The sequence below is a fragment of the Lontra canadensis genome, unplaced genomic scaffold (assembly GCF_010015895.1).
Source record: "Lontra canadensis isolate GAN:19392208 unplaced genomic scaffold, GSC_riverotter_1.0 scaffold75, whole genome shotgun sequence".
In the NCBI taxonomy this organism is placed as follows: Eukaryota; Metazoa; Chordata; class Mammalia; order Carnivora; family Mustelidae; genus Lontra; species Lontra canadensis.
In genome coordinates, this window is record NW_022631069.1 from 755,939 (window position 1) to 776,064 (window position 20,126).

The 20,126-nt window shown below is 37.7% G+C and overlaps 1 protein-coding gene across 8 annotated transcripts in view; it reads left to right on the plus strand.

Moving 5' to 3' along the window:
- NOTCH2 (notch receptor 2) overlaps positions 1-20,126 on the plus strand; it is a 195,036-nt gene that overhangs the window by 108,325 nt on the left and 66,585 nt on the right. For all 8 annotated transcript variants that reach the window (XR_004385424.1, XM_032881302.1, XM_032881303.1 and 5 more), the window contains 2 exons: positions 196-531; positions 11,430-11,552. Coding sequence is in view for 7 of the 8 variants with exons in the window: in XM_032881302.1 (XP_032737193.1) it covers positions 196-531; positions 11,430-11,552 (459 nt within the window). In the remaining variant the exon portion in view is untranslated. The remainder of the gene's footprint in view (positions 1-195; positions 532-11,429; positions 11,553-20,126) is intronic.

Below are 20,126 nucleotides of genomic sequence, written 5' to 3' on the forward strand. Positions count from 1 at the left end.
TTTGGCTGAGGGCCCTAGAGAGTGCTTATATCAGATGATCTTGAGGGCTCTGATTTGGGCTTCTTGTGAAGTTCAGAGAGCTTAGGGATGCTCCACACAGTAAGTAACGTTAGTTGGGTGGGAGATGTGAGTTGTTGAGGACGGGGCTGGCTCCCACTTCAGTGGGCAGCACTGAGTTCTTCTCTCCTTCCTTAGGTAAGCTGTGCCAGTGGACTGATGCCTGCCTGTCTCATCCCTGTGCAAATGGAAGTACCTGTACCACTGTGGCCAACCAGTTCTCCTGCAAATGCCTCACAGGCTTCACAGGACACAAGTGTGAGATTGATGTCAATGAGTGTGACGTTCCAGGACAGTGCCAGCATGGCGGCACCTGCCTCAACCTACCGGGTTCCTACCAGTGCCAATGCCCCCAGGGCTTCACAGGCCAGCACTGTGACAGCCCCTATGTGCCCTGTGCACCCTCCCCCTGTGTCAATGGTGGCACCTGCCGGCAGACAGGTGACTTCACATTTGAATGCAACTGCCTTCCAGGTAAGAAGAGCCCCTAGTGTCCTGGGGTTGGGGGATACACCTTCAACGCAGGAGGAGGGTGGTGGGTGTGGCTTAATTGCTCCTTCAGGAAATATTCTTTGCAGCAGGGAAAAGGGGAAATGAGAATTTTCTGTGGGGTGGGTTGCTGGTGATGGAAGAGATTTATGGGCTAATAGGGTCCATAAACTGAGTAGGGGGTAATTTAACATGTCAGAGTTTATGATGATGAGTGGCTAGGAAATTGTTTATTGTCCTTTTTGGAAGAACAGCAAGAAATAAGAGAAACAGCTCTGAGGAAGATAGATAGGTCTATGGAATGGAAGGGAACACAATGAGAATTAGATGTTGAAAAATATGTGTGATTAGTAAAGTGCTTTACACTGAATTGACAGTAATACTAGGTGATCAACTTTCCTTTATGCTTTCACCTCTGAAGGAATAATAGATTATTTTCCTACCTACCTAAATGTACCTGCCCACCTTTTATAATGTTCCCTGGGCTCCTGGCCCTCTCCGTGTACCCTCTGAGACTTTGGGTAACCTTGCTCTGACTTGAAGTTAGAGAATTTTGGAACGGGTAGTGCTTTGTTACTCAGTGGGCACTTTTTGATGCGTGCTGATAGATAAGGTATGGCACAACCAGACATAATTACAAAACAGAAGCCAAAAAAAGAGCAACGTATGGGAGCTTGGGTCCCAGGGTTCCGGAGAGATGGAGAAAGGAGCAAACCTGGCCAATTCTCTAACCCCTTGTAAAAAATGAGGAGGAGGTTGAAAACCGAGAATTTTGATTGGGAACAGAACACAAGCAGCTGGAGCAGATGAATTACTAAGCAACAAAGATTCTGTTTTTATACAAATATCCTTAGTCCAGAAACAAAAGAAGGAAAACTGTAGGGGGGAATAAAGTGCTAAGTAAGCAGAATTGCCTCAAAAAGAAGTTGTTCTAGCTACTCTTCAAAATGGGGATCTTAGATTCTGGTCTTGTGGATGTGGTTCACATATAATGGGATTGTGTGTTTTATCTTTTGGGGATTAAAGTTCATATGTTGGTCCTTGGTATAAAACCAGTGGTAATTAATTCATTTCATTCAGTAAAAATTTATTGACTGCCATTTGTTTTCTGGGCACTGTGCTATGTGCTTAGAAAGGAGTGATACAAGATGCTGCCACATAATAAAAAACTTTTTACCATTTAACTGTAAGCCACAAAAACAAGTTATTAATTATATTGCTTTCAGTTTCTCTTTCAATGAAGAGTAGGTAATAAATCATTCTAGACACTAAATAAATTTTATTGACAGAATATTACTATCATCCACATTATCTTGTAGAAGAAATAACTAAAAGGTATCTTTCTTCACTCCCAAATTTGTTGGCCATATTCCAAAGTTTAAAGAAGGAGCCAGAAATACAATTTAATTTTACATATATTCTGATACTCTAATGATCTAATAGTCTAAGTGGCTGATAATTGAGGTTAGCATGATTTATTGTTGAAAGCTAAATGTGTTTTTTTCAGTTTCAAGAAAATTTTTTTAATAGTTGCCTAGAACAAGAGGTTGATTTGGCAGAGAAATACTGACGGGAAGTCAGAGAAGTCAATAAAGGAAGTTTTTAGCTAAGAGAGAGTGATTGTTCACTCCCATAGTCTGCATTGTTATCCATTAGCCATGATAAGAACCTTAGGGAATTCTTAAGAGTGTGTCCAGGAAAGGATCTGTCAAACCAGAATAGTATCTCCTCCTTGAGAAAGGAAATAACCAGGGATTCCACAGCTGAGAGGCTGCCAGGGCTTGTGGGATGGAATAAGGAGATCTTGGCTGTCTCTTACGCTCTGCTTGTAATTGAAAGCAAGACATTTGTTTACTCACTGATGAGCGTGTATGTGTGTGTGTGTGTGTGTGTGTGTGTGTTGGGGTTCGGGATGGGGATACAGGGGCGGAAAGAAGATTTGGCAAATAGAAAACTAACATTTATTCAATGCCTTTTATGAGTTAGGCACCGTTCCAGGTACTTCTGCATCCTTTAGCTCAATTATACGAAAACCTTGGGGATAGGTATTATTTTTCTAGTTTTCCCAGGTGAAATAGCTCAGGTTTGGAGATGTTAAGAGATTTACCCAAAGTTGCACAGCTAACATGTGGTTAGGCTGAGGTCTGAAAACCAGACAGGTTATTTCGAAAGCCTCTACATCTTACTGCATCACAATGCACTGTTTGTCTATCCCTGAAGGTGCTTTGAAAATGTGTGACACTTTTTTGTTAAATGCTTTGAGATGTTTGGATTAAAAAAAAGTAGGAGATACTTCTAATTATGATCAAATACTCCTTGTTACATATCAACCTGTGTATGGCACCATACAGACATTTCAGGATAGTTAAGTAGACTGGTTCTTTCCTTTTGGGGTTTCATGATCTCAAATAGATGACATCAGCCTAGACAATGTATAAAAAGAAATTTAAAAAGAATTCAAAACAATAGATGATGCAGAATGTATTTACACAGTTTGCAAGATTTTATTCTCGTTGTTTTTATGTCCCAGGTGGAGTTTGGAAAGTATTAACTTTATTTCCATATAAGGAAATAGTGCCTGGAGATGATTTTTTCTGAGAAAGTCCTTTTCATAATGCAATACCATTCTCCTTGCCCCTCCTTCCATTGTGCTCTGCACTATTCAAGAGACTAAAATATTACTTAAAATAATAATCACTATCTCAATGTAAATAACACCCTTATTTGAAGGGAATCATTGTTTCAGTTCTAAAAATGGAGAAACCAAGTCAGCAGGAGGGAAAAAGGCTTGTTAGGTTATTAAGCAACTCCCATGTGTGCTTCCTGCCACATTTCAAGTCATTGCACTTTTAATTGAGGCCTACCCTAATCACCCTATTTCAAACAGTAACCAGCTCCCTCCCCCCTTAATTATTGGCCCTGGTCGACTTTTTCTTTTCTTTTTCTGTAACACTTATCATCTGCTTAGTATATAATTTGCACTATATAATTTACTTCATTATGTCTATTGTTTATTGTCTGTCTTTTCCAAATTCTGCCGCCTCTTCCCCTCTTCGGAGTGGAAGCCAGAATCTTTGTTTTTGTTTAGTGATGTATCCCAAGCACCCCAAAACAGTGCTAAGTTCATAATAGGCACACAAATATTTATCAACCAAGTGAGTTTAGTATAATATCATAGTATTGAGAATGTAATTTTGGTCTTTTCATTTTCTTCCTGGTATCATACATCCTAGACTTAGTGTGCTTTCTTCTTTAGTTCTTGTGTACTCTGGTACTGGATAAGAATTTCAGAGTCCTTTTCAACTCTGAAAGTCAGTGAACTGCACATAAGTTAGTGACTATATTCAAATGGTCAAGTTATAGTTCTTTTCCTGCAAAGGACACTATAGTTACTGTGAGTTGATTTTTAAATTTTTATTGTTGAAGTATAGTTGACATACAATGTTATATTTGTTTCGGGTGTACAACGTAGTGATTTGACAGTTTTATACATTACATAGTTCTCACCACACTAAGTGTAGTCACTGTCCCTATTACACTATTACAGTATTAGACTATATTCCCTCTATTGTACTTTTCACCTCCGTGATGTATTTATTTTATTACTGGAAGTTTGTCTCTCTTTATCCCTCTTACCTCTTTTGCCCACCCTCCCACCTCCACCTCCTTTCTGGCAACCACCAGTTTGTTCTCTATATTTAAGAGTCTGTTTTGTTTTTTAGATTCCACATATAAGTGAAATGATAGGGTATTTGTCTTTCTCTGTCTGACTTATTTCATTTAGCATATAATACCTTCCAGGTCCATCCATGTTGTCACAAATGGCAAGATTTCCTACTTCTTATGGTTGAGTAATATGATTCTAGTATTTGAGTATTACTGTAAGACTCATGGAGAGGGAATTAAAACTGCAGAAAATGACCAGTCTTGTGTAACAGAGAAAGAAGTGTTTCTCCACAGAGAGAAGAAAAAAGGAAAATATTCATGAGAGAAGCAATAGAATCAGACCAAGGAACCATATTTCATCTTCTCCTTGGATGATCAGCTGTTAATAATCCAGCTCCTTTGAGGGCTGCCATTAAATAAGTCTTTAGCAGAAGCACTGAAGAGAATAATTTTAACATAAGAGCAACATAGAAAATAAATTATTGAATCATTGATTCCCAGTATTTTTGCATTAGGGCCAAATAATGGGGAGCGAATGAGTTAGGCTGGTTTTGTATATGTGGATACTTTAAAAAGTAGCCCAGGTAATCAGAGAACAGTGGATTGTTTGAATCTATTGGCTGTGCCTTGTGAGTTCACAGTTTGATTGGCGAATCCTCAGTGTGCTTTACGTTTCTTACTCTCTTATACCTCTCTGTTCCTCTATTATTTTTTAAAAAATTTCATAAAAAGCTGTCTGATCTGTCCTCTCCAAACAACAGAGGTTTATTCTTTGTGAACCACCTCTGTACTTTACAGGCTGAGTATATGTGATATCCCTATATCATTAAAATAAAGCTTAAGCCCATTTTGTGGCTTTTGTGTCTGAGCTTAAAAACTGTTAGAAGTAATTCCCTCTTGCATTCTCATACGCAAGGGCATGTAGCTTTCTCTTGGGTATTATATTATTTTTTCTTGGGTATTATATTAATCATACTTTTGCAGGAATCTCTGGAGCGATGCAGAAATGATCATACCACTTTCCAGGGTACATTATTTTAGTTCCAGTTTTAGTTGATGTTCCTGGACGTCTTTCCTATTCTCCTATGCTCAGTAGTTTCAACCATGGTATCTCCTTAGCTTTCTATCACCTTACGCTGCCCACCTTGCCTTTTTATATAGAAATTATTCTTTTTTAAAAAAATATTTTATTTCTTTAGAGAGCATGAGTAGGGGAGGGGTAAGGGGAGAGAGAGAGAGAGAATCTCCAGCAGACTGCACACTGAGTGCAGAGCTTGACATGGGTCTCCATCCCATGCCCCTGAGATCATGACCTAAGCCAAAAATCAAGAGTTGGACACTCAAGTGACTGAGCCACCCAGATGCCCTAGAACTTATTCTTTATGATGTGTCAAAGGCACCTATTTCACTGAAGTGCCTTCAATGTTCCCAATCCCCATGGGAATTGGAGACCTCTGTAAGGTCTTTTGGTAACTTGTATACCTCTAATACAGCGCTTATCAAGCTGATTGTTTATTTGTTCATCTTTCCTAGTAGACACGCTCTTTTAACTCCTCCTGCCAGTATCCAACTTAGTGCATGGCACAAAATTGAGACCCAGTGAATATTTCACAAACGAATGAATTGAATGTGATAGAAAATAATTATAGAATTATTGTATTCTATAATTTAAAAAATTAATTAAAAATTAAAATTAAAATTAAAATTAAAAAAAATTAAAAATTTAAATTAAAAAATATAATTAAAAAATAATTATAGAATTATTGTATTTTATAATTTAAAAAAATATATATATATACCGAAGTTCTTTTGATTCGTCTTATTCATTTTTTTGACTTTTTTGGTGATGAATTTAGAAGAGTGGAGATCATTAGGGAGATACCAAGAGTGGTGTCCAGGAGCAGCAACCTGTGTGGGTGGGGGGCTCGGGGATACATGGGCCAGTCATGAGGGTCAGCAAGCTCATCTGGGCCCATTTGGAGAATGGAAGGTGTGTGCCAAGAAGACCAACTGGACCGGTACGGGACCAGTTTGCTTTTGTGACATATTTCTTCTTGGGGGGTTGTGGGAGAAAATAGACTTGTAGCTCTTTTTTGCCTTTGTCCAGTTTCAGATATTCCTGTTTTTTTCCTCACTTTTTCATCCCTGTGGACTAAAGCTCCTCCAGAGGACTTTTAGCCTGGTATGAAAGAATCCTAGTTGTGTCTTCTCATCTTCCTGTTTCTTCTCTCTTCTTTGTGTTTCTCCAGAAGCCCTTCCACCCTCACACATCCCGGCATCTGAAAGTGGAAAGATACGTATGCTTTCTTGAGAGATGCTGTTCTCTGTATGGGATGACAAGTTGAAAAAATTCTTTTCTGCTCCCCACCCTCATTGTCATCATTTATCAGTTACATGGGCCATGGTTTTATAACAGCACAGTCTTAAAATGTTCCTTCTAAGTTTAATTTCTCTCCTTTTGGCCTTTTAAGGATCTGAATTGGCAAGTAGTTGACTCCTTTTAGTATGGTCACGTGAGCCTCTTTGTAAATCTGCTACACCCATCCCACCCACAGGTCTGGAGACTTGTCTGTTTCCCTTTCCCCAGAATCTTAAAATACATTTTTAAGAAGTGATTGCACTGTAGCTTATTCATATAAGCCTTACCACCACCTCCTCTCCTTGGGTGGACTTTTTTACAAGAATTTGCTAGCTATTTCCAAAAAGAGGTCTGAATCTCTATTTTTAAAGCATAAATCCTGTCTTAACTCTGGAGGAGAACTGATTTGGCTTGAGTTTTCTCAGACATGGGAACTTTTAACCTTAGGTTGGTTTTTCAGATTTTTACAAGGGAACTCTGGGGTCCCAGACAGCATACTGTTTGGAACTGGTTCTGTACTGGCTTCTGCCTACCAGCCATGTAAACTTAGATAAGTCAGCCATATGGCCCTCAACTTCTTCATCTGTGACATAAAAGGATTAGAGTAGATACTTTCTAAGGGCTGTTTGAGTCTATTCATATATAGTATTAGCTAATATGCATAGATCACTTATGCATCAGGCACTGTTTTAAGTGCATTCCCCCCAATAGAATAGCTTTAGTGAGATATAATTCACATACCACATAATTTGCTCTTTAAATTATACAATTCAAGGGCACCTGGGTGGCTCAGTGGGTTAAGCCTCTGCCTTCGGCTCAGGTCATGGTCCTGGGATCGAGCCCCGTATCGCGCTCTCTACTTGGTGGGGAACCTGCTTACCCCTCTCTCTCTCTGCCTGCCTCTCTGCCTACTTGTGATCTCTGCCTGTCAAATAAATAAATAAAATCTTAAAAAAAAATTGTACAATTCAGTGGTTTTCAGTGTATTCACAGATACGTAACCATCACCACAATCAATTTTAGAACATTTTTATCTCTGCAGAAGGAACCCTGTACCATCAGCAGTCACATTGCGTTGGTCCTTAATTCTCCCCCAGCACCGGGCAGCTACTAATCTACTTACTGTCTCTATAGATTTACTTGTTCTGGACGTTTCATATAAATGGAAACATTTCTTTCACCTAATATTTTTTTTTAAGATTTTATTTATTTATTTGACAGACAGAGATCACAAGTAGGCAGAGAGGCAGGCAGAGAGAGAAGGGGGAAGCAGGCTCCCCGAGGAGCAGAGAGCCCAATGTGGGGCTCGATCCCAGGACTCTGGGATCATGACCCGAGCCGAAGGCAGAGGCTTTAACCCACTGAGCCACCCAGGTGCCCCTCACCTAATATTTTAAAGTTCATTCATGTTATAGGAGGTATCAGTGCTTCATTCCTTTCGTGGCTCTTGAAGTATTCCATTGTAAATTTATCACATTTTCTCCCTACTTTTTAAAAATTGAAGTATAATTGACATATAATGTTATATTGGTTTCAGGTGCAAAACATTGCAATACATATCCCATACTCAGTGCTTACCACATTTTATTTATCCATTCACTAATTAATGGACATTTTGGGCTGCTTCTGCTTTTTTGGTGATTATGAATAATGCCTCTGTGAACATTCTTAAACAAGTTTTTGTGTGGACATATATTTTCATTTCTCTTGGGTCTATATTTAAGGGAGGAATTTCTGGGTTATATGGTAATGCTGTTTAACCTTTTCAGGAACTGCCAGTCTGTTCCAAAGTAGGTGCACTCCTTTACATTTCAACCAGCAGTATATGAAGATTCCAGTTTCCCCACATCCTCACCAACACTTGTTATTGTCTGTTTTTTTGATTATGGCCATCTGAGTTGATGTGAGATGACATCTCATTGCAGTTTTGATAGGCATTTCCGTGATGGCTAGTGATGTTGAGCATCTTTTCATGTGCTTATGGCCATTTGTATGTCACCTTTGGAGAAATGTCTATTCAGATCCTTTACCCGTTTTATAATGGGTTATTTGCCTTTTTATTATTATATTATTTATACTGTATTTTTATTATTGCTATAAGTGTTCTTTATCTATCCTGGATACAAGTCTCTTATCAGATAAATGATTCATAATTATTTTCTCTCATCCTGTGTGCTGTCTTTTCACTTTCTTGATGGTATCTTGAAACCCAAATGTTTTTAATTTTAATGAAGTCCAAACTTTCCAATTTTTATTTAGTTGCTTGTGCTTTTGTTCATATTTATGAAAGCTTTGCCTAGCCCAAGTCACAGAGAGTCACTACTATGTTTTCTTATGAGAGTCTTACAATTTTAACTCCTAGATTTTAAGTAATTTTTGTGTTATGATATGGGAAAGAGATCCAATTTATTATTTTGCCTGTAGATGTTCAGTTGTCCCAGCACCATTTACTGAATTAAGTGCTCTGTATATCTAACTAATTTATTCTTTATAGTAATCTTTTGTGGTAGACCCTGTTGATTCCCCCAGAGAGGAAAGAAAGTTTCAGCATCTTGCCCCTGTTCACTCACCTATTGCATATGAAGGTTGATTGTTGAACCTAGGCCTTGAGGCCATGCTTTAATCATGAATTAACTCTTAGAACCTGCTTTCTTACCTACTTGCCTTTGACAGGGAAGAACTACCTTGAAAATAGTCATAAAAAGAAAACATTTTATTTCTTATTGTTGTGGTTATGCTGAAATGCTTCTGCTTTCTTAATCTGTCTGTGGTTGGTGAATTCAGTTAGTTGTAGCATTGGCTAATAAAAATTTAAGGTCACAGTTTCAATTCCTAGTATTTTGGCTACCAGGGCTTTATCACTTCCCTGACACTATAGTCAACCATATTAGTCTTAGTCACCAGAGAGATCAAGTTACCAGTTCCAGAATACCACTAGACCACACAGGTTCCAGCAGTGGTGGGCCAGGAGCCCTATTTCCCTCCCACACTCTAAAACTTTATCTTTAACTTTTCTAAGGAATGTTTTCATAAAGAGCGCTAGGGTAGGAGCAAAGACCTCAGTTTTTGTTCAGACACTGCTACTTGGTGGATCTGTAGATTTGCCCTACTTCATCTTAATTATGGGTGGGCTTAAACCAGAATTTTCTGAGTCAGTTCATTTGTAAGACTTTCATACAATTAAACAGATATATGAGTAATACGATAAATTTTTAAAAATCTGTCTATAAAAATTTTCACAGCCTTTCTCAAGCTTACTTAGTGATTTATCTGCTGGAATGGACTGAATACTGAATGTCTAGAGAAATCAAATTCTCCTTAGTCAAGCTTTCATTTATCCCCATCTTCTGTGAAGTGATTTTCTTTGGTGTCAGTAAAAAAAAAAAATTTTTTTGCCACTTAGTTTATACGCATTTACATGACCGCCACTTTATTCAGAGAAACCAGCCATGTTGCAGTGTAACAAAGCAGATAAAGAATATCATCACAGTGACTTGTGGTAGAAATGAATAAAGCAAGGTGTGATTGTTGTCTGTCCCACTCACCAGGCTGTAATTACCCCAAAAGCAGGGACATTCTGTCTTTTTCACTCACGGTTTAATCCCCAGTGCATAGTATAAGACCCAGTAAATGTTTTGAGTGAGAGAAGAACCTTAGGGACATTTTGAGGAGGTCATACTATATTTCTTTTTTTTTTTTTTTAATATTTTATTTATTTATTTGACAGAGATAGATCACAAGTAGGCAGAGAGGCAGGCAGAGAGAGAGAGGGAGAAGCAGGCTCCCTGCCGAGCAGAGAGCCCGATGCGGGGCTCGATCCCAGGACCCTGAGATCATGACCCGAGCCGAAGGCAGAGGCTTAACCCTCTGAGCCACCCAGGTGCCCCGGTCATACTATATTTCAAATAGGAGAATGATCAGTTGAACATTCAGTTTTAAAGTTGGTAATCTTCTGTCTTAATAGCTAAGGGATTTGGTAGCCAAGGAGAAAGAAAGGAAAAAGCTCAATATGTAAATTACAGAGAAACACACTGGGCAGTTAGGGTGAAGTTTAGTGTGTTGGTAAAAACAAAAAAAAAAAAAATCAAGAGGAAGGAAGTAATGCCATAAATGTGGAGAGGAAGTTGAAGAATTTGAAGTGTTGGTAAGTTAAGTTTAATTAATAATAAGGCCACCCCATTTTCAGATAGCTTTTTATGTTTATGATGTACTTTATTCATGATATGGCACTTACAACAACCTAGAAAGGCAGGTTGGGCAGGTGGATTGAGCCTCATTTTAAAGATGAGGAAGCTAATTCAGTTTGTAATTTACCATGTGTTAAGTAGCTTATAGGTAGTGAGATTGAAACTTGACCCATATATTTAGACTTCTCAGTATTTTTCTTATGTTCCCTACCTCCACCTAGTTTTCCCAAGCAAACATCCTAAGAAGAAAGTAAATGAGTTTAAATTTAATTAGGTGATCTTTTATCTGTTCTTCCCATTAATCTAGGATGGAGCTGGGAAAAATCTAACATCCTCCTCCCCTGCTTTTTTAAAGAATCAGTGAATAGTCATCTAAGTACGCATTTATCTTCACTGGGATTTTATTTCATAAAAACACTCTGAAATACTTGTGAGGTAACTGTGAAGGCATGTCATTGGCATAATGAGTCACTTTGTCTAGCTTCTCTTGAGGTAAGAGAAAATGGAAGATTGGGCAATTTTTTTGTATGGTGAGTCCTGGGTTGACCACCTGCTGGCTACTGAACTGAAATAATGAAGTAGGTCCGTTCTGATGACCATGTTCTGTAGAAGAGCTGATCACTTACTTCAGCATGAGAATTCATTATTTTTTCTTGTTCTTCTTTATCCAGGTTTTGAAGGGATCACCTGTGAGCGGAATATTGACGACTGCCCTAACCACAAGTGTCAGAATGGAGGGGTTTGTGTGGATGGGGTTAATACTTACAACTGCCGCTGCCCCCCTCAGTGGACAGGTATGCACACTGTGGTAAATCAGTTAGAGTAGGGGATGGATTGGTAACCAGAGGCAGGCTCTTACTGAAGTGGACATCTTTTACAAGGGTCTCTGTGCTACATCATTGGGTAGAGCGCTAACCCCGTATGTTCTTCTATGCTCATTTCAAGAATAATATTTTCACAGATATGACTTAGTACCTCAGCACCACACTAAGATGCTATGGCAGATAGGAGAGAAGAGCATTACTGACAGACTCCGAGGTCTGGGAAAAGCAACACGTTGCCTAGGATATAGCAAATACTTAATACATATTTGAGAGGAAAAGAACACAATTAACTATGAAAATATAAATGTTCTTACCACACTTATAAAAAAATAGGTACTATGCAACTAATTGATGTGTTCACTAATCTTATTGTAATCATTTTGCTACACACGCTATAAACATATCAAATCATCACATTGTATACCTTATTTTTTCACAATGTATTCTTTAAATTTATACAGTATTATATGTCAAAAATATCTCAGTAAAGCTGGAAAAAAAAGAAACTACAACTTAATAAGTTCCAGTATAATATCAAAGAATAATAATTATATGAAAAGGCTATTAAAATATTCTTCTTTGTTCCAACCAAAAAGTGAAATATAAGTTATACACACTATAAGAGTTCAGAGCTTATTCATGGACAAAAATCTATCTTATTGCCATGTCCTATAATTATGCAAAGGGTTGGGCAGGCACCTTTGATGACATTATATTTATGACACCCATCTATGTTTCTATTTTTTTCCTTTTTTGTATTCCTTTTTGCACATGGGGCAAGAATAGATTTTTCAGCCTCAGACATTATTCTTGCTTAATTTTTCAACCTCTTGAAGTATCTGCTGTTGTCTTAGGCAGATTTTCCACTTATTTTTGAAGGTTAAGTGATTTTATGCAGACATTTGGTTCTAATTTCTGTTTATATCTATTTATCTAACTGAAAGTGGAAACAATTAAGAACTGATTAAGTGGCTAAGAACTAAGCCTTTTTGAGAGAACTTGATGATTTAATGTGGAAACCAAAGAACAAGTTAATGTTATAAGGAAGAAACTTCAGGGGCGCCTGGGTGGCTCAGTTGGTTAAGTGGCTGCCTTGGCTTGGGTCATGATCCCAGGGTCCTGGGATAGAGGCCCATATCGGGCTCCTTGCCTGAGGGGCAGCCTGCTTCTCCTTCTCCACCGCTTGTGCTCTCTTACACGCACACTCTTGCTCTCAAATAAATAAATAAAATCTTTAAAAAAAGAATAAGAAGGAAACTTGGCACCAGTGAGGGATTTTGCCCAGCAAAGAAGTCTTGATGTTGGATTGCTGACATTACTACCTGGTATTCTTTAGAATCTCCAAGTTGCTTTCCCTTATCTCTAGGAACTAATTATTTAGAGTACTCTTTAGAGCTGAACACTATGAATATGAAAAGATTAAAAGGGTTTAAAACGTTGGTTACATGATTTCCTGGAAGGGCACACATTTCTGATTTTAATCTCCAAGCTCTCCTTTTAAATACTTTTCCACTGGGTTTCTCTAGAATTGGACTTCCGTAACATTTCTTCTTGGTGTCTTGATCCTAGGACTTTACTCCCAACACTCTGCACTTTCTGTCATATTCTCTCTTCTCTTTAGCTTTTGCCATTTCTCTGATAGATTTTTTTTCGGAGGCCATTTTTCTTTTCAACTCAAAAAAATTACTGTGAAGTTCATTACTTGACAGTAATAACTGAAAGGATTTAAATTTTTCTCTTTTTGATGATCCTTACAGTGGTATTAGACAGGATGAGAGGGAACTTGACCCCATCCTACTCTCTCCTTTGTTGTACATGGTACTAAGGGTTCTGATGCCAATGAAGATTAAATGATATGGTGATTTCATTGCTGAGTTTTCTTTGATGCTATACTCCATTTCCTGCTTTGGTATTTATTAGGAAGGTGCATTCTTGGGGAAAACTATCCCAGTGAAATGATATTTTATCAAAATTTCTTATACCAGAATGTTTAATAAGTACCTCTTTTTAGGACAGTCCTTATAACATGTTTCTTTCTCCGTGTGTTTTTATATTTTCTAGAAAGGATAGCAGACTTTGGGGTAAGTTTAATGTGGCAGTATTTATTTCTTTTGCTCTGCTGTCATTTAAAGTGACTCTCAGTCTTTGGCTTTCCACCACAGGTTTCCTTCCTCTTTTCACTCATGCAGATTCTTTGATTTCCAGTGTTTTTTACTGTCCACATCACTAACAGGATCAAGTCCGAGGTCCTTTCTTGGCTGTGTGAATTCCTTCCTGGACTCAACCCTGTTTGCTTCTCCAGTCTTCTCATGAATCCAATAGCAGTAAGAACTGCTTCCAGTTCTCCTGTATCTGCTGCATCCTGTGTCTTCACTCACAGCATTCCTTTTCCACAGATTTTCCTTCTCTGTTCCTCTCCTTGTTATAGGCAGCCTCACCAGTTTTACCTGCCTGGCTCAGGTCAAGTGGCTGCCCCTTCAGGGAACATTCCGTGACCTCTCTCCAGGCTGAGCTAGGTATTGTCCTCTGCATTCCCTTACTACATTACATTCCTCAGTGATAATGCTCACCACATTAATATTGGCATTATTATATGCTTGAAGTGAGGGAAATACCGAGTTATAGGATGACAACTGTTGTTGGTGATACCAGTTACTACTGCTCTCTACACACCTTTGTTCTAAGTAGCATACAGCTGAACTGTTCGCCATCCCAGCCCTCTAGAAGAATAGAGAAAAAATTGGGAGTCATCGGGTTCCTATTTCTACTGATATCAGAGCTATAAATTCAGATTAGTATTTTTTGCTTTATACAAATTAAAGAAATGAGTGGGCTAGAGGCTGGAAGTTAACTAATGTTTGTTAGTAACCAAATACTGTGCTAATTACAATGTTTTATTTTGTGTAATCTTTGTGATAATTGTATTAGGGGTAGAGTTTATTAAATATCCTTTTTACAAATGATGATGGATATACAGAAGGGTTAAACAGTTTAGGCACAAAGTGGTTGGGTCAGGGTTTGAATCTAGTGTTGAACCCCAAGTCTGTGCTCAAGTCTGTGGTCTTTTTCTATACAAATTGACTCTGGATTGTCTTTCTTTATTTTTTTCTTTTTAAGAATTTTGAATCTTTTTAATAGACAATGTTCAACTTATAATTTTATTATTCTAGGATGTGGTGATTTATTCTTTACCTTTTTTTCCATTTTAGATATTTTCCTGGTTACTTTGGGATCAGAAGTCAATATTGAATGAATATTTTATATTCAGTCTGGAGATTTTTTCAAAAGCCTTATTGCAACTTTATTCAGACTTCCCCATACAATTCCCAGCTATAGAGTTGAAGCATGAACAGTTTGGTCTTGCTTTTGACACAATAGAAAAAGAAGGGTTGGAGTTAGTCTACTAGGAAGAAGTGAAGTTGCCAGGTGTCTGAAAAAGAATGAATGGGATTATATAGCTGAAGAAACTAGGTATCAGTTTGAAATAAAGGAGATTTGTGAATTTGCCATTTTTAATTAAGTTTTTTATTTTAATTCCTGTGTAGTTAACATATAGCATTATATTTATAAGTTTTTAATGAGAGGAGCCTGATAGGCACTATGTTGTTTTATAAATACATATACAGAGAAAGTTTGGTCTTTAGTAGCAAGTTCTGGGCTTCAAGATGACCAGAAATTTTTTCCGAGTCTTTCATGGTTTGATTTGGGATAAATGAGTCAGCTTCCTTTTCTTCAGAAGGCTTTATTTGCTATCCAGGGAACTAATATCTCCTAGTTACTTTACTGGGATATTGGGAGAATAAATGGTGCAATAAAAAAACCTCTTAATCCTTTCATTTATCATGTAAATTAAATTACATTAATTGTAATTTAAATTATACTTACAACTGTAAATTGCACTTATCATGTAAAACATTCTAGATCTACGCTGTTTGATATCGTAGTCCTTAGCCATATTTTGCTAGTGAGTATCTGAAGTGTAACAGGTCAAATTGAGATGTGCCACAGCTGTAAAATACCTGATTTTGAAGACTCAGTATGCAACACAAAAGCAAAATGTCTCATTAACAATGTTTTAAATTTTGGTTTAGACTCTAAAATGATAGTGTTTTGGATGTATTGAGTTAAATAAAATATGGTATTAAAGTTGATTCCATCAGTTTCTTTTTCTTTTGAGTGCTACCAGAAAATTTTAAATGAAATCTGTATATCTCATGATATTTTTAGTGGACAGAACTACTTTAGGTGTGAAGATGTTCTATAGGTATTAGCACAGCTGCTGCTGTAGGAGTATCCCTTCTGATCCTGGGTGGTAGAGGGATAGGTTCGCAGTTGTTTGTATAGGGGGGCCTTGGGTTTGTCTCACTAGAAGAAGGCATGTTGCCCTTGTTCTGGTGTGGTTTTTGCATCAGTTATGGACAGGACTATGTTCTGATCTGGTCTCTTCACCTGACATGGCCTTCCAGAACAGTATTCAAAAGCTACCACTCTTCTAGATGAGCTAAAGCCCAGGTGGAAGAAAGCAATTGGTATTGGGATTTGGGCAAAAATGGTTTACTTTTTTTATAGGAATTTTGTTAAAGAGATGTCTGAGTAGTTGGATGTTCCTTTAGGAAATGGAAATAAACCTAAGGATTTGATGAAGCCTGAGCACAAAAGTCTATATTATTACTGTATTAGGCCCCAAGCCATTATATGAGAGAAGTTCTGCTCTGGCAGATATCCATTTAAGAGGAAAAAAAAAGTTATAAAAGGCTCCCAAATTAATTAAAGCAGTGTAGATTAATGTTTTGTCTACATAGACAAATTCAAATTGTTATTTGAATTTTCTTTTTAAAGGTTCATTTCCTTCAGAATTAAAGTTGCCTCTAAACTCAACTCACAAATTCCTCTCTGGCAGCTTTTGGTTTGGGTTCACTCCTAGGGCAGACGTGATTTATTTTCCTGTGCTTGTTATTAACCCAGAAATGTAATTTTAGCTTGGGCTTGGAATAGTGCTTTGGGATGCTAAGCAGAAGTGAACAATGGAAGTTAGGTGGACATGAGTCAAATAAAACCAACCACATTTTCTCTCAGCTCTCCTTTTTATAACTGATGAGCCCAAAGAGTTGGTTAAGATTCCCTTGACTGTCAGTTGCTCCAATTTCAGTAAAAATTTTTTGGCATGAATCAGCAAGTACATACTGCCAGAGGTGGTGCACTAGCTCCTGTGTCTGGGAACGAAGTCTTTTCGTGACAGTATTTTGATTTTGAACTAGATGCCTCATTTCAGTCTAGACTCTAGTTGGTGACAAGCTGTTCCCTAGGATGAGGCTTTTGTTACAACCACTTTTCTGTTTTTTAAGTACTATGGGAATGTAGGCTTTTGGTTGAGAGTGGAAACTATTTATATCTGGGGCTGCAAAACTATTCTCATTTGTATTCTGCATGGGGGAATGGGAAAATACATCTCCCATTTCAGTTTCTCCGCTGTGAACTCGATTGTGAGGACTTGATAAAAGTCTGTTTTCTGGAATTTTGCTTCACCCAATTTCAGTTTGCTATCAGTTGGGCAGACTGCCAGAGTGCTAACCTGAAGCACCCTCATCCAATCCGGAGTTGATGAGTGGTCATGTTGGTGTGAACAGGGGTGAGTGGTTAGGTTAGCCCCCCACAAAATATAGGAGGTGAGACTGAGGGGTCTTTTGTGCTCTTGTGGTCCATGACTCAATGTCTGACTTTGGCTACATTCCAGGCAAGATCTAGTTTCATTCCATAGCTTTTCAAGCCCCTGCAGAATTGTTGTAAGGTAGCTTCAATAACCTATTTATTGAATAACTCCCTGTTATATCCAATATACTATGATGGATACTTTAAGAGACACAAAGAAGGAATAAATCAATTCTTATCTTTTAAGGATTGTCAGATTCACTAGGAAGAAAGAAGAAAGTCTACACGTAACCATATAGGAGGTAGAAACTATAAATGAACTTGAGTTTGGATGGAAATTGGGGGCCATCTAAGTACTTGGTTGGATGAAGGGGAAATAGAGCAGAGTTAACTTCTGTTTTGAATCTGTGTAATAAGAGAATTTGGGTTCTATTGACAGAGATAGAGAAATGGGCTAAAGATCCTGGTGAGTTTGAGGTGAGTTTTCCAAGAGAAAAGCACGTAACACCCAGAAGGTCAGATTAGAGGTAAGGGCTCTAGACTCAGATTTTGAGTCTCTTTTTGGTTGCTCTGAGAATGTATCTGGTTTGTAAGGGAAAGTGCGGGATGTGAGAGAAACAGAGAGTTTGGACCTAAATTGTGAGTAATGTCCACACTTCAGAAAATGGAGGAAGAAAGGGACCCAAAGAAGGAAGGTGAGAGAAAGGGATGTCTGTGAGTTGGAAAGCTCTGCCATGACAGCATCCCTGAGCCAGGGGCTTCATTTTAAGACTGTGCCCTTGCCTCAACTCTGCATGCCTCTCTGGTACCATCTTGGTATTTTACCGCTGTTCCTGGTTTATATGCTTACCTCACCTGAGGAGGGCTTTCAGCTTCTGGAGAATGGGGGTGGTGTTACTTATTTTGGCATTCTTGGGACCAATTTTAACAAATAGTAGTTACTGAGTGAATGACAAGAGACTGAAATAAGAATGATAACTATAAAGAGTTAATCAAAATTTTTGAGGTCATGGGAATCTTCTAATATGTAGTTTCAATATTAAGGAGAGAAGAATGCAAACTTGCAAAGGGTTAAATTAGGAAAAAAGTGGGTGCTGAGGAAGGAGGAAGAGGAGTGGGTATAGATTACTGATGTAAGATTTTGTACAGCTAAAAGAGGGAGAAATGCAGGGCAGTAGCCACAGGGGACAGAAACTTCATTCATGTGACTGACCGTAGCCCCTTGGCTGGACTGAGTTAAGGCAGCTAGAAGAGGGTTGGTTAATGAACTCGGTTATTTAGGAGGGCTTGACTCTTACAAGTGTTAGTGGGGGATAATTAGGTGAAATCATTGTTGGGAATGGGGAAAGAGGGAGACAGGATGTTACAGTCAGAGTTGAATACCAAATTTGAGATCTTGCGGTTGAAATAATGGATCCAAATGTGATCCAGAATGTGAGTGTGCTTGTGATATGGAGCGGATGTGGAAGCTGTTGAGTTGAGAAAAGTAAAGAACTCTTGGCTTGGATGACCTTATTAGTCCTCAACGTAGATATTAATTTCATGGGAAATGGGAAAGGAAAGAGTGAGAAGATCATAAGTCATGTGTTTAAGTCTTTCAAGGAGCTGGAAATTGGTCCATGAAGACAACAGATAGAGCTGAGATTATTTAAATTATAGTATTTAGTGTTTTCTTAAAAAATATACATGTTTAGAAAAATGTGGATTTGAATCCATCTCTGTTTTTTAGTGTCAAAAGTAAAACTGCATATACTCATCCCCTCTTTGGTAAGATGAATAGGCATGCTTTTGGTTCTCTTATATCTTTTCACTCTCCAGATTTTGTTTATATGATCTGGGATTTAAAAATTCATATCATAGGATTGCTATTGAATTTTAAAATTTTATGCATTTTCTTTTAAAAATATTCTTGATATTTACATTGCTTTATAATCTAGTTTATAATACTTTGGACTTAATTCTATATGTAACTTGTTTTGTGTTAACTACCAGAACATTTATATAACAACCTTTTCATTCCTGGATTCTTTATTTTGATTTATTTTTTCAGTCAAATGAATACATCTTGGAGTAATTTTTTTTTTCACCAGAAAAATTGCATGTTGGCATATCTTCAGAGCTCTTAGATATTTGAAAAATATCTTTTGATTTAGTTGCCTTCATACACAAATGGCATCTTGTCTGGATATTGAATTCTTAAATCACAAGTCAATCTTGCCAAGTTCCTAGACATTGTTACTTTGCATCTTGTGAACATTATAGGGAACTCTGATATCAGACAAGTCAGGCTCTCTCCCCTCTCCCTCGTCTCCTCTCTCTTTAAAGTAAAATCTTTAACTACTATTGGTATAGGTATATCCGTATTATTTTATCTTCTAGCACTTTTGAGCCCTTTGGATCTGTAGGCTTCCGTCTGTTCTCACCGCAGAGAAGATTTTCATTTTTTAAATTTGTTTTTGTGTCTTCAGGAGCCTCTGTTATCTTAATTAAGTCTTCATTCTTTCCTATAGCTAAGATTTATCTCTTGATATTTTAATTCCCTTTGCATTTTATGAGAGCTTCTTAAACTTTTCCTTTATAACACTGATTTATTTTTCTTCATTGTCAGTTCTGTCCTTTATAGCTTCTGATTATGATTTTTATTTGAATTGCATTTTTTTATATTCTAATAGAATTTACTCATTGCATCTAGGTCTTCTGTGATTCTGCTTTGTTCTCAGCCTGTCCTTCATCTGAGTCTGACGTCTTGTATTATTTTTCATTTATTTTTAAAACCTCCATTTGTCTACATTTCTGGAGAATACATAGCCAATTCCTTCCATTCTGCAAGGGAACTTATTTCACAGGTATGCTCTTCATCTGCATCTTAAGGGGTACCTTCTCCATCTTTCATGT